This window comes from Passer montanus, unplaced genomic scaffold, assembly GCF_014805655.1.
Source record: "Passer montanus isolate IOZ18808 unplaced genomic scaffold, ASM1480565v1 scaffold14, whole genome shotgun sequence".
Lineage (NCBI taxonomy): Eukaryota > Metazoa > Chordata > Aves > Passeriformes > Passeridae > Passer > Passer montanus.
Window position 1 is genome coordinate 6,154,290 of NW_024360941.1, and position 15,490 is coordinate 6,169,779.

The following is a 15,490-nucleotide window of genomic DNA, read 5'->3' on the forward strand; positions in this document are numbered from 1 at the left end:
TTCCTAAATTAAAGTCATAGTGTCAATGAAAAGAAGTAGTTTTTAGCTGTGGCAAGGAGTCCAGAATTCATTTGTAGGGTCTCAGATAAGCTGGTGTAAGCATTAGAAATTTTTAAATTGTTTTCTGTAAAGGAAAACTAGGGTTCTAGACCGAATCCCTATAATTAAATATTCAAGTTAGTAGGAAAAACATTTTCTAATGTAAGAGTTAAGATAAAAGCCTAAGTATTGTCAGAGTTTAGGAAGCACTAGTTCAATCTGATATTTTTACTTTATCAAGACTAAAATATCCTTGGAGAAGATACTTGGTTCAATCCAACACCCAGCCCCTCCTGGCAACTAATTCTTTTTTGTATTTTCTTGTTTGTGACTACAGATGTGTAAACTTCAGATGTGATTAATTTGTGATTATGTAAAAAACAAACAAAAAATTATGGAAACTCTAAATATCTTCAGATATTAAGAAATATCCTTGAAGTACTTTGTTTAAAACACGATATGGAATTTTTTCTTCATAAGTAACAAACACAGAGCTTTTACATCTTCATCATTTTAATCTATTATTACACTTCTCTTGAAGCACTGGATATTATCTCCTAATGAAACAATTTGTTAGTGTAAGAACACAGTGTCAGTAAGATAGAATACAGTAGCTCCTTTCACACTACTGAATTACTGTGCTGTTGCTGAGAAAAATGGGTTTATCGAGAGCCCACATTTTTTCTATTAAACAAAACTCAGTTGTTAATACTGGCTGAGCATTCTTCTGCTCAAAGTTTTAATGAATGATGCTAAATAAATTAATCTGTTTTCAGCATTATGAAGTCCCTCCATCTCACAATTTCACCTCTGTACTCTATTAATGCAGTCCCAGGATTTTTGGACTTCAGCAGGAGCAGCACAAAATATTTCATCCAAACAAGACTAGGTAAACTGATGGCAACATTTTAAAATTATTATTTTATCTCTAGATATATATTTTAAAAAAAAGACAGGAGGGTAAGGACTAGAAAAGGAAGACTTGACTACAATCTTAAGACTCATAATACACTGTTGCAAGGAACAATATCCAAAAATCCCTTACATTATTGCTTTTTTTTTTTTTTTTTGGTATATTACATCTATGTCTAAGTGCCTGGAATCTGAAGCACACCTTCAGTGCTCAACTGCAAAATCTGATTTAACATGCCTACTCTAACCCCAGCTGGGGACATCCAAACACCTTTTTTGTTACTCAAAACCCAGCCATGGTGTCTTGTCACACCACGGAGCATTCAGTGTGCTCTGTTACATTGTGGAGCACTACTACACTCTGCTGCTCCAGGTACTGCCGATTTTGGCTGCTTAGGGTTTGCTACCATTTTGCTTTTACATCATACAAAATACTAGAATTCTTGTAGGTTGCATTCTGTGACATGTATTTTAGCCAAAACAAATAAATACTGGTTTGTGCTACAACACATTATTTTATTTTCCAAGAGCTGGAATTGACTGGAACAATGAAAGATTAATTTAGTTCTTTATTCAATTCTTACCTGAGAAGAATATGTGTGACCATCTGATCCACAAACAGGATTGGTATAAACTACTGGACACTGCTTGCAGTTTGATGAAATGGGACCACCCCTCCACTGTTTATGGCCTAAACCAGCCTCTTTCATACTGTAAGTAAACAAAAAGTATGTAATTCTGATAAGCAGTATTAAAAACAGAACATATTCAGGGTATTTCAATGAGCCTTTACAAACAGTAAGCCATACATAATTTGAAACAAAGTTTTTCTTCTACATAAAGGGCTGCCAGTGTCTTTGGCATAAACTTTTTTGCCTTTGTACTTTACTGACTGTACTGATACTTGATGCCTGCATATTATTTCATTTTCTAAGATATACAAGTAGAAAAAGATGATTAAGATGATGCTTTGGAGACTGTTACATTTATTGATAAGTGAAAGATGTTGGAACTACACGACACTCTTTTTGTTATTAAACAGTATGAATAAAACTATTGTATCAATACTGGTATTTTATGAGGCAACATTTAGGTTTTAGAGAACTGTATCATAAATACTTGTAGAAAAACAGGGAGGTGGTTCTACTGTTTGCCCCACTTTGAACACTGTCTTTCACTGTCTATAATTTGCAAAATTCAGTCAACACTCAATATATAATCCAAAGGGGAAAAAACAAATTAATCCACTGGGGCACAGAATCAATCTACACAATCATATATGTGTATCCTCATATAAACATATACAGAGCTGGATGGATTATTTCAATTTAGGAAAATGCTGGGTCAGAATAAAAGTCTCAAGTTACTGATGCTTCTTCACAATACTTTTATAGTTTTCAGTCTGTGGTATACAGCCATCATCAGACAGACATGCTTTTTCTCTGTAGCTTTCAATTAATTCTTATTCATTAATTAGTCCAATCTTTTTTTCAACTATGAAAGCAGCCACTGTATCATGAAACAGCTCCTTTATGACCTAAAAATATATGAAGAAGTTACTTCTTTCATATAAATAAAAAAATAAACAACAGCACATGATTTTTATAGTGATTTTTTTTTTCTTGGCATCTTAATTCGGAACCAAAAATTGATTACATTAGAATCAGCCATGACTTATCAGGACACACACAAATATTCAAACTTATAAAATCTCAAAGCAAACATTCTTTCATGGAGCACAACTCTCAGAGAACTCTTTCAACTCTTTCACCTACAGATAATCAAGAACTATTTTTTTAGTAATGAATCATTGTTTGAGAAGAACTTGTCTGGAGTAATAAAAAGAAACATGAGAAAATAAACTCCTCATCCTCTGGTTTTATAATGAGCAGAGTAAAAGGCTAGAAGCACACACCTAACAGTAAACTAGTGATGACAAAAACTAAAAGCCCATTTCCAAGCCATGCTAATGTTTATGTGAATAATTTTAGCTGTAAATGTGGCCTTTTAGAAAAAAAAAATAAATACAGGAATCATAGAAGTTTGCTTTCAGGTTATGCTGTGTAATGAAATTTTGAACTGAACAGATTTTTTTACAGTGTAAGCAGGAAGCTGAGATGCTGTACACAGAAGGTGTCAGTTACTGTTCAAAAAGCTAGAAATAGCATTAGTTCTATGTAGCATAATTAATAAAGTATCAATAAAGGAAGTTTTTATGTCCACCAGAAAGCACTAAAAAGGAAACAATTCGAACATACCACCTTAATTAAGAAGTAACAATCCTTTCTGATGAGTTGCACAATTTGAAGACAAAGCAAAAATCATCTAATTTCTATTATAGCAAAAAAAAAAAGATAAACTGTGTCTTTGATTATGTACAATACATAGGAATAATTAGACTATTGCTGCTCCTTTCACTTGACTGAGAGCTTTCCAATCATTCACATGAGTTCCAGCATCATTAGATTATACAGATGGCTGCATCTTTCTCTAACTTCTTGTTACTTTTATAGCTCACAATTATCCAGAAGCATCCCAGTAGCCTGAGGCTACTGACAGGACCAGCATCCCAACTATCAACCTTATGCAATTTCTGTTTATCAGAGATACAGTAACTTTAAAATACAAGTAAATTGTAGAAGCTGTACAAATAAATTAGAGAAGTTCCAGACATCAACAGAGAGAAGTTCATAGACATCAGCAAAAAACAGACTAGAAGCAGAATTTGTGCAACACTAGAGGGGACTTGGTGTGGATGCCTAAAATAAATCAAAGAAAGGACTAGAGGTGCTTAGTGTTTTAGTATATATACACGCTTGTGCATGCTCTTGATGAAGACATGAAAAGACAGAGAAAGGAAAAAAGCCCTCCTTTTAGAGGAAGAGAAGTAAAACCACCTGAAGGAAAAGAAAAGAGGTGTCTCAAAGTATCACAAGGACGATGGAAACTAGAACGAGCTCAGAAGGCAGAAATTGCAGTTCTGTGATGAGCAGAGAGGTATGAAGAAAACACAAAATATTTTGTATAGTCAGATAAACTACCTTTCTCAACTAACCTCTGCTTTGTTAGGCTTTTAAATGCAAACTGTCCCAGGGCACTCATTTAAGCTGAAGAGTGTCAAATTTCCGCTTTTACACAGGACTCCTCTGAGACCTTCAGCAGATCACTGTTACCAAAATTGGCTTCTACATAACTAATAATATTTCTGTAAAAAACAGATAGATCTGAATTTTTCAAAAACTGTAATGAAAGATACAATGATAAAGAAATTACAAAAAATGATAATTTGAAGGTATCAATTCAGAGACCTGGTCATGGGAATGGTTTGTATGGATATCTATTTAAGGCTTTAGTACAATGATGCTGAGAGTGGACTGTATTATCAAAGCTTCTGAACAGCTATTTTTGACTGCCAGTCACTGACAGGCAAATCAGTCAATTAAAAATATTTTTTATGTTAGTTATGGTAGATACATGCATTTCATAAAATACTTGAATAATGCACTTTACTTGTGTACTCAAACTTTTCCTTTCGTCATTATTTAATTACATCAGATTTGTTTCTGTTGACTATTCCTTTTAACCAGGTATTGGGAGTTATGCTTTTTACAGCTAGGCAATGATCACGTCACACATATATTGACATGGAAATAACTGAGAAACTACTGTGATAATAAAAATTATCTTGAGATATGATCATTGATGTATGTCGACAATATCCTGAACTAGGTACAAAACTATAACACATATAGTTAGTTATTAATTATGTCAGCTACATAAATAAAGCAATATATATTTACATTTTAAAATGTTAAGAGATGGAAAAAAATAGCAAACAAGGCATTTATTTCACTTTAATAAACATTTTTTTGTTCCTTGTATTTATTATAATTCAATATTCAAGAAGACTACCCAGATCACTGCAACTTGCAGCTAATAAATTTTGTCATTGAATTATGTGATTCTACTGCAATCACTATAAATGTTCTTGCATTTGTTAGTATGCTGTCATATTAAATATATGATGTCATGAGAAAGTCAGCCTCTCCCACCAAAAATTTCCAGAAAAGGCTTTGGTACCTGTCTCATAACAATATCACTATTACTGAATGGAAGCTCCACCTTATCTGATATTGTTGACACCTAAAGGGTAAAATTAAATATATGGGCCTAATTTACCAGCAATGCTTCTGATTGCATTAATTTGCATACACCAAACTGTGCATGCCTGCCTAGAAACATAATTAGCCAATCTGCCCAATTAGTCTAGCCTATGTACCTGTTTGCATACATAAACTCACCTTCCTGTATACACAGTGATTGTGCCTGCAAATACTTTGAGAATATTTAATGTAACCCATTTAAAATTTAGCTTCAAGCAACACTTTGGCAACATGACTTATTTAATAATATCTATATAAAGCATGAGTGCCCAATTCAAGTGAAAAATGGTATTTTATAGCTATATTTTATAATCTTCAAACACATTTTTCCAAAACTGGTTGAAAAAAGTCTGAGTTACTAAAAACTGATCTTTGAAAGAACTCCTGCAATTCTCCTCTGATAACGACATTTGCATCTGTAGGAGATTTTAGAGTTATCCCAAATTAGAGAGTCTGCCTGATTATGTTTTGCCATGGCCTTTGGGGGACACAATCAGGCTGTGTAAGATTAACATAATCAGAAAAACCACTTGTATCATAAAATCTAAATTGCTTTCTTTAGAGTTGCCTGAATATCCTTCAAAGCTGCCTTTTCATGTTGAATCCTCTTGGAAGAAAACCATAGTTGTCAATATACTACTAAGAGGTTTCTTTCAAATGTCAAAAACCTCTCAATTCATTACTGCCAGTCTTTTTGAGTATATTATTTTCACTTGTTTCTTTACTTTGCACTACTCCTAACAAATAGAAGAAAAATCCATCTGAATAAACTAACAACAACTGAATAAAGCTGAGATAAATAGAACAAATATTAGTAAGATTAAGTGGAAATCAAAATAAAATATATTTTAGCATTTTTAGCAATTTTCAAATTAACATTGTCAGTAAGACATTTGTATTTATTGAGAACCAATCTTAGTGTAGACTGAATGAGTTAGCAAGTGTACTATTTTCATAAGACAAAAATACAAAGACTGCACCCCAAGACAGAAATCATAGGATTATAGAAAGTTTTAGGTTTGAAAGAACAAACCTTAAAGATAATTGTATTCCAATCCCCCTGCCATGGCCAGGCACACCTTACCCTACACCAGGTTGCTCAGAGCCCCATCCAGCCTCGCCTTGAACATTGCTAGGGATGGGATATCCACAACTGCTCTAGGCAACCTGTTCCAGTGCCTCATTACCCTCACAGTGAAGAATTCTCTGCTAGAAAATAATCTAAACCTATTTTTCAGTCCCATCACTAAATGCCCTTGCAGAAAGTCCCTCTCCAGAGCCCTTGCAGGCCCCCTCTAGGAGGTACTACAAGGTCTCCCCAGAGCCTTCTCTTCTCTGGGCTGAACAACCCCTATCTCTCTCAGCCTGTGTCTGCTGGAGAGGTGCTCCAGACATCTGAGTATCTTTGCAGCCCTCCTCTGAATCTGTTCCATCCCAGCCACATCCTTCTTATGCTGGATGGATGCAGCACTCCATGTGGGGTCTGACAAGAACGGAGTGGAGGAAGAGAATCACCTCCCTCAACCACTGGCCACATGCTGCTTTGGATGCAGCGCAAGATCCAGCTGGATTTCAGGGCTGAGAGTGCATATTGCCAGCTCATGCCCAGCATCTCCAAATCCTTCTGGGCAGGGCTGCTCTCCATCTGTCCATCTTCCTGCCTAGATATCTGGGGTCACCCCAACCCAGGTGGAGCACCTTGTTAAATCTCACGAGATGCCCATGGGCCCACTTCTGGAGTCCAGGACCCTCTGGATAGCGCCCTGTCCTTGAGGAGTGTCAACAGCTTGGTGTCATCTGCAAGTTCACCAGTACCCATACCCTGTCCTTGAGGAGTGTCAACAGCACCACACAGCTTGGTGTCATCTGCAAGTTCACCAGTACCCATTCAGGTGGAATTTCCTGTTCAACATTACTTACGGATATGCTTACAACAGATCTGACAGAGTTCTATGCATTTCCTATATAGTTAACTAGAAATTATTACATACATATAGCTGAAGCAGATTTTGCTTAGCAAATTCCAGAGAAGTGGAAAGCAATCCTGTATATAACAGACCTCGTTTTCTGTCACAGAAACCATGCACTCAGATTTTTCTAAAGACAGAGATGCAAGTTTACCCTTAACATCTGTAATAACTCTATCACAATACCTGTTTAAATTAGCAGATCAATAAAATTACACCAAGAGAAACACATGAGGCACATTTGCATAAACAATACCTAGATAATAAAACTGTTAAATTATTATTTACCATTTTTACCACACACTTTCATTTGCAGTATGACTTCTGTGAATGTTTTGCCTTTTATTCCTACCTACTATACAAATCCCACTTGGAAGTCCTGAGCTACAGATGCTGTCAAAACTTAAGCTACAGATGCTGTCAAAACCTCACTCACTAAAGGTAAGAGTTGAGCATAAACCATATTCTCACCGTCTCTAAGAAATCTAGGCATGCTGGTCAATGAAGCAGCAAAGCACACTCCATCAGCCCACAAGTATCTGTAGTTCAGACCAGAGAGAATAGGGAAGAATGGCATGTATTTCCAGGTTAACTCACAGCTGAGTGAATTAGCCTTCCTTCCTCCTAAGGACTGTGGTTTTAATACGGATTGGATGAAAAACCTGGGCACACACTACTGAGGAAAGTACTAAATTGTGAGGAAGAAGTATCAGAAATTAAGTAGTGTGGAACCATGCAATGTAAGAAAGGTAAAACTGCAGACAGAACTAAGATTGTTGGACAAGGTCAGTCAGGAGTGGAGGGAAAACAAGCCACAAATATGAAAGTTATAAAATCATAAAAGCAAAAACAGAGACAGAACTTTAAACAATACTGAGGATCAGACCATTTCAATGAGTCATGTAAGTCAATGTTATACTTGAACTGTCTGGCCAGCAAAACCCACTGAACATCGTCACTATAGTCTAACAGCAAATTAGCCCCAGCTAAATATTGTGCCCAGTGGGCAATAAATAATTTTATAGTTTTAGGTAGCATGTATCCTGCCTACAGAGCCTTTGTGCCCTGTAAAAACTACTTTAATAAAGTGGTCCAGAAAGCAAAGATTACAACAACAGCTTCACAAGTAAAGCACAAACTGGAAGGAAAGCTTGGATGAAGCAGGTGTTCACACATGGCAGAATGATCCACCTATCACAGATGTCTAATTTGGCTCTTCAGCATAGTTATTTTGGGCTCCAAGGCAGGAGCTAGAGAACAGTAAAGTTACAGAGAAAGATCTTTCAATTATTTTGATACTGTACGAAAATGTATCATCATTTAAATGATAAAGACGCTTGCTTCTTTTACTACTGTTTTCATATATTAGAGATAAAAAAAAATACAATTGACTTCATAATTTTTAAGCTTATCAAGTTGCCTACTGTTTTTCCCAATTCAAGTTTTTAGAGGACTTCCTGTACTTCATATAAGAATTGATCTAAATATGACTCCTTTCAGTGAATATACTCATTCAACAGATGGTAAGAAACTAAGGATCTCCTAATTTACAAAGTTAGTTAAGTGTTACAAATTTTTTAAAGACTTTTTTAATTGATAAAATCTTATACATTCTATGACATATCTCACTAATAATCAATAGTTAAATTTTTCACAAATCAAACCGATGGAAATAAAGTTGCAAAGATTTCAATAACTTCAATGACTACATGGGATGTTTACAATTTTAAGTCATTCTAGAACTGAAACCTCGAAAAATTTAATACACATTTTAGTTGATATAACATATAAGCAATATTACAAAAGAAATTGAGATTCATACACACACACCCCCTAGTTTGGTAAAGCAATTATGTATTATTTTAGGAAGATTTTTAACAGTGTATATTAACTTATGAACTCAGACTTCACCTTTTGATCACCAAGATATGCAAATGTCTTCCATAAGTGCTTTTTATGCTAATCTAAGTGCCTGACCTTGTAATAATGCAGTGTTTTAATAATTTCTTAGATATTTATTACTTTTTCCCAGAACTGCTTTCATTTTATAAAGCCAGAAGAATTACTGAACACATTTCAAACCTATCATTTTCTACTTTGCAAAGACAGAACATTATTTAGATTTTGTGTGTGTACTCGGCCTTGCAGAGTTTACATCTTTGAATATAAATATATTCACTAGGTATTAGTTCTACTTGAAAAAGACATCAACTTGTGTTTCAAAGGAAAGCAGACATTTTTCAATGTTTTCTAAAACAGATAATACAAAAGCAAAAGTAATCCCTTTTTTTAATATCTACTTTATTTAATAAAGTAGAAACCTTTTCTTAAGATGGCAAATAGTTCTCTTTAGTCAATAGACATAATTTTAAGAACCAGAGTATGGTGTCACATGTTAAACTGTTAGTAGTTTGCTGAACAGGAATCCAAAATTCCCTAGTAGCAAGAAAAGTGTAATAATTCCATTTGATTATCATCACTTAAATGGGGTTCCTATCTATCAGCACGTTTAGCAATTGCAAAAGAGCAAGGTAGGTTAATGGTTTAACTTTTTCAATGATTATATATCTATTATTGAGAGAGAATTCAGTTATTAATTCAGAATCTGTGTTGCATAATATGATGCTTTCTGCTACCTGCATTTGATAGCACAATTAAAGGCACAGTTTTCATTAGAGAGCATCTTAATACTTCTGATTTATAAAAAAATCAGTGAATTAAAATAATTTAAACATAAAAACCAAATAAAAATAAATAAAACAGTGAAATAACTAATAATCACTTCCACAACCCAAAGCAGACAAATAGCAACAATATTTTGATTAATATTACTATGAGGATGTCTACTCCTACAACATGCACTGTCCTACATTGAACATAATTACAGAATAATTTTCACTAGAAAATAGCTACTTTTCCTATTGGCTCAAAACACTGGCTGCCACAAAAATGCTCTTTCACCACTATAAAAACAAATTGATATTCCACTCATCAGATTCAGAACCCTGCAGAGTGATTCCCATTCAATCTATCTTTCTCATTGCCTGGCAAATGCAAGTTGCACCCCTGCTGCCCACACTCGCAGCTCTTTCTTCCCTCATGCAGGATCAGTCAGTGTCTGCTTAAAAATAAAGACAGAAAAGAAGGAAGAAAAACCCATTTACAAGCATCACATCAATCACTATCTGAAAGAAGGATTTCCATTTTCTTCCCTTAATATTATTAATGTATATCTGCTCTGTCAATGACTTAAATTTATCTTCTCTGTACTAAACTCTTTAGGTAGGATTACAGGTAGAAAGTATCAGTCATTGATCAATTTCAAAAGAATATGTTTGGGTTTTTTTTCTTTCTGAAGAGTGTATAGAAGGTAACTAAAGAAACGTAATTTGAACCAAAACTGAAACATTTAAGGAGAGACCTAAGTAACTATATGTCTCTCTGGGTTACATTTAACAGTTCTGAGCTACTCATTACACCTGTGAGGAATAATAAGCCACTTCTACAAAGAATACATTCAAAGTATTCATGTTCAGGGATCTGAATATCCCTTAACTGCAGAAGTTACTCAGGGTGGCTCACAGTATGGCACAAAACCTTGCAGCCATCCATTTTAACAAATGTTATTTGCTCTTTAGCACAGCTTTGGAGCAAGTGATACTTCCCTGCTCCCCAACCCCTGCTTCAAATTTATTGTACAGTACTTCATTCATCAGTTTGTCCATCTGTGTGGTTGATGCTGTACCCACCATCTACAGCTCAGCTTCTTAAACCTGCCAGGTTTAATTTACTGTTCTCCCCTCCTCCAGAAGTAGCACAACTCATTTGCTTAAAGAGTAAAAGTGGGATTTTTTTACTTTAAACTGCTATATTACAGGCACTGTGTAAGATAATTCTACCTACCCTGGACACCCATTTAAATCGAACAACTTTGAAGTGGACTAATACTCTATGTAAATCAAGAATAATTCTGCTAAACAAGAAAGTCACAAATAGACATAATAGACCTCTATGTTTTATCTACTGCCTGGTGCTGAGGAGCAACACAGGGGCATGTAGGAATAGGACAAGTGGTAATGTCTTTATACTGAAAGAAGTTAGGTTTACATCAGGCACAGAAAGAAATTCCTCAGGCACTGGAACAGGCTACCTAGAGAAGTTGTGGATGGCCTTTCCCTGGAAGTGTCCAAGGCCAGGCTGGATGGGCCTTTATGGAACCTGGTCTAGTGGAAGGTGTTCCTGTCCATTGCAGGGGGGGTTTACTACATGATTTCAAGCTTCTTTCCAACCCAAACCATTCTATGAACAAGCCTTGAAATAGGCCAGTTGGCTTGATAATTCTAGTGCTAGGATTTTTTGCCCTTAATTCTACAGCCAAAATAACTTCAAAAGCATAAACATGTCTGTGGTTACAGATTGTAAGACACAGCACACACACAGACAGAAAATTGTGTTATGCAATGATGCTCAGGATTACAAGTACCATCTATATGGTATTTATATTAAAACTAAAGAACTATTATCTCAAACTAGTTTTGCTATTGTGGTTACTCTAGGTCACTTCTGACAAATACTGTGATGTTTTTAGATGGTAGCATTAATCAGGTGCTAAAAGAGTGCTGTTCTACAGTCCGTCAGTTTTCAAGAGGAATATCTATGTCTGTGAATCAGTACCTCATCAAAGTTCTGTATTCTGACACTGGTTAATAGCTATGGATGTCTCTGAAAGAGAGAGTTCCTTTAGATCATGTAGACAACTGTCAGCTTACTGTACTGTAATCTTCCAAGTGCTCCTTAGATGGAAGAGCACCTATCAGCACCGATTTTCTCACTCCTGCAGAGGGAGAGGAAAGGAGAAAAAAAACAAACAGAAAAGAGACAGAAAGGCTTTTCAGCTTGATATTATCTTTTCTGCCAGCATGATGTCTTCTGAGTTTATGAATTATGTCTGATAACATCAGAAAATGGGAAGATAGAGCTGACAAGCTTTTATCGTGTAGAGGTCTGCTCAGATAAAACATATCGCAACAAGTGCATAGTAAAATGATAAAAGAGCAAAGGGTTGTCAAACAATTAGCCATGGAGGATCATCTGCTGCAATATAGTAACTTATTCTATTGATATTTTTTTACATTGAAAGAACACAAAACTTTTTCTTTTTTCTCCTTGCTTACCACTGAAGGCTAAGTTCAGGTTGGGAGTGCTTCTCCTCAAATCTCACAAAGCTAGCTCAGGGCAGAGCCTGCCTAGGCAATAACGTCCATGCATGACACAGTAAGTCCAAACCATCAGCAAGTACCATTTCTATTACACACTCACAGTACATGGTCTGTATACTGTGGTCACCCACACTGCCAAATATGCAGAAATTCACTGAATGAGTATCAAAATCTGCTTAGATAAACTTCATGGGAGAAAAGGGCAAAACTCTGATAAAATATTCAACAAAGCATTGCACCAGCTAAATGTACTAAAAGAAACAGCAACACCTGCACAGTCTCTCCATTTTGGCTGCATATGCTTGTGTTTGCCCTTGTTCTTCAAAACTTGACCATATTTTGCAACAATACTGACGTTCCCTAAATGCTAGTTTTAATTTGTAATACTCTTTTACCTCTGATCAAATCCAAGGATCATCAACAGTGACTCTCACTGGGGGAAACATTCCCTTCTCAATTAGGAAGCAATTTAGCTTTTTTATATATTGCAAGTGCTGATTTTTACAGTAGGAAAATATTCAAATTTTAAATAATATATAGTTTGTTTTACTTATTAATCCGCTTTTGTCATAGACATATGAAACCAACAGAGATACGTACAGTTATTGCTATATTGGAAATAAACCAAACAGTTTAAAACAAAACTTTGCTACTTTCATTGCCATCTATAAATGAAGGTATTTTTAAAACACAGAAGATTATTTGTGCTATTGCTCAAGGCAAGAAAATCAAAGAGATTTAAAGTGTGAGGTTTTCTAGTCTGATAATTCACACATATAAATAGATCATTTTACAGATGGAAATTTAATACAAAACAGGCATACCCATGATGAAATGTGTGCCAGAATATCAATGAAAAAAATATTGTCAATAATACTGCCAAAAGTAGTTTTACTGACTACTGTAATGTTATTTCACATTATTTAGCCTAGTATGACAGAAGTTCTCTTTTATTATTTATGTTTGCATTATATTTCCCCTTATGCCTGTAAGAAAAAACAAATGAAACTTGATTCCATAAAATAATCTGATAGGCACACAACTGACAATAACTTCTTTTTTTGCCATTAGGAAGCCAGTAATGTTCCAATTTTAATCCTTTTCCTTTTTTATAAATGTTCACAAACATCAGCAGTATAGACTCTTCCTTACTTTTCCTTTCTTCCTTCCTCAATTACTCAAATGCAGGTGCCATAAAATGGTACCTACAGGATAATAGAAAATCTATTTTTTCTCTATTCAAGCCACCATAAAGCATCTCTTCCTGGATATGACTGCATAAATAATAAGCCATGCTAAGTGAAAACGCAAAGTACTATGATGAAGAAAAGTAATATAGAAAAATGGAGAAGAGTTATTTGAAGAGAGAGAAAAACAGTAAACAAAACTACAACAGAAATGCTAAAAGGCAAATTCTTAAATAAACAAAAGCATGTTACAAAAGGTAAAACAGCAATAATCAGTATTTCTGGGATGGTAACACAAAGGGAATTGTGGTTCAGCTTTTAGGGCTCTACTTTCATGTCTTCGTTCTGCAGCACACAAAATTTGGAAAACTCTGAGTATTTCAAAAACTATTTCCAACTGTTCAGAAAAACTGAAAAATCAGATGGCTAAAGCCTCACCTTTTCCTTTGCTTCATTACTCCTAAAGAGTCTACATTTTCATACAACTGGGGCCCTTGCTGGTGCCTCAGCTGGAGATCCCTGGTGCTCTGCATACCATAACACAGTAGTGATCCTGATTCAGCTGCCTAATTTCATCTTCAAAGTCTTGACTCCACAAAACAAAATATCCACCACTCTGCCTCATGGCTGAACATGCTTCCAAATACTTTGCTTTAGAAGACCAACCACAAATTCACCTTTGAAATCCCAAAATCTCAATGCAGTAAGAGTGATAAATATGCTGCGGTTATACGGAAGAAGAAAAAAATAATCTATTGAGAGATGAAAAATGGAAATAGATATTTTCTGCCCCCACTGTGGGGCAACAAAAAAAAAAAGCATCATTTTCTTGGGAAAGCATCTGTTTGCAGAAAAGAAGGAATTATTTTTCATTTTAAAAATCCTGAGAGCAGACAGCGTACTTTTTCCAGTGGCATTTTTCTTTCCCTATTTAATAATTTAGCTCAACATTTACTTTTATTTCAGTCTATATAGGTTCAGGCATATATAACTGTGTCTTTTGATATCTAAATTACTTTGGTAAGACAGTAAATTGTGGACTCTAATTGGACTTGTATTCAGTCTGCTGATCAAACACAGAACCTCCTTGTTGAAAGCAGTAGGGAAGCTGGAAAGAATCAGCTAAAAGGAACAGCTAAAAGGAACTCAGGAGTAAAGTGACCAGAAGCAAAACTTACAACTCTATTGTGAAAAACAGGTTTGTCACATGCCAGAAAAATTAACTGTCTTACCTGCATGCTGGCTTAGAGCATTGCTCTAGCTCTTCACATACACATTTCTCAAACTTCCTTTTAACCACAATGTGGACCAAGAGCTCTGTGGCAGTAGTGTCTTTCAAAATTAAACAGGTTCTTAAAATCTGTTTGGAATCTGCTGCCTCATGTACTCTCCCCTTTCCTTCATTATGAGAGTAAATTAAAGTAAGTGAGCAATGATTACAGAAATAAAATCATGTCATAGTGTCCATTTTCCAGTGTCTTCCTCCAGACGTCTCTTTAGGTCTTTGATCCTATTTTCAACAGCTCAGAAGTGTTTGTTTCTGGTATGTGTCATTTATCAAAGTGGCCATGATAACAGGACTCTTAAATAAATTGTGAGACCTTACTCAAAAAGATTTCTTAACATTTACAGACTATCTTCTTCTCTATTCCTTACAAATTTCCATTCTTTTGTTTATTTTTATAACTACTGCATCTGCATAAGTTTCACAAGTTCTTCATAATGACCCTCTGTGTTTGCTTTTCAGTTGAATATATAAACAATTACTGATCCTATCAGAAATTACCTTGTTTTCCAATTTGAAGATAGGAGAGGTGAATTAGAGCATGACAAAAACATTGCAGTGTTGGTAAAAAACCTCCAGGGTTACTTTGAAGTAAATGGTTATTTGATGTCAAATAACTTCTAGATAGCAGTGTACACCTAGAGTATGGAAGAAATTCAGTTTTCTAGACATCTCAAATGTGTAAAAAAAAAGCTGAAGTTACCCTAGAAGTGTTACT

General features: G+C 35.1%; 1 protein-coding gene across 3 annotated transcripts in view; it reads right to left on the minus strand.

The window, feature by feature from the left end:
• The window catches only part of SPOCK3 (SPARC (osteonectin), cwcv and kazal like domains proteoglycan 3), a 159,923-nt gene that overhangs the window by 58,283 nt on the left and 86,150 nt on the right, over positions 1 to 15,490 (minus strand). For all 3 annotated transcript variants that reach the window (XM_039700300.1, XM_039700301.1, XM_039700299.1), the window contains one exon: positions 1,536 to 1,662. In XM_039700300.1, coding sequence (XP_039556234.1) covers positions 1,536 to 1,662 — 127 coding nt within the window. The remainder of the gene's footprint in view (positions 1 to 1,535; positions 1,663 to 15,490) is intronic.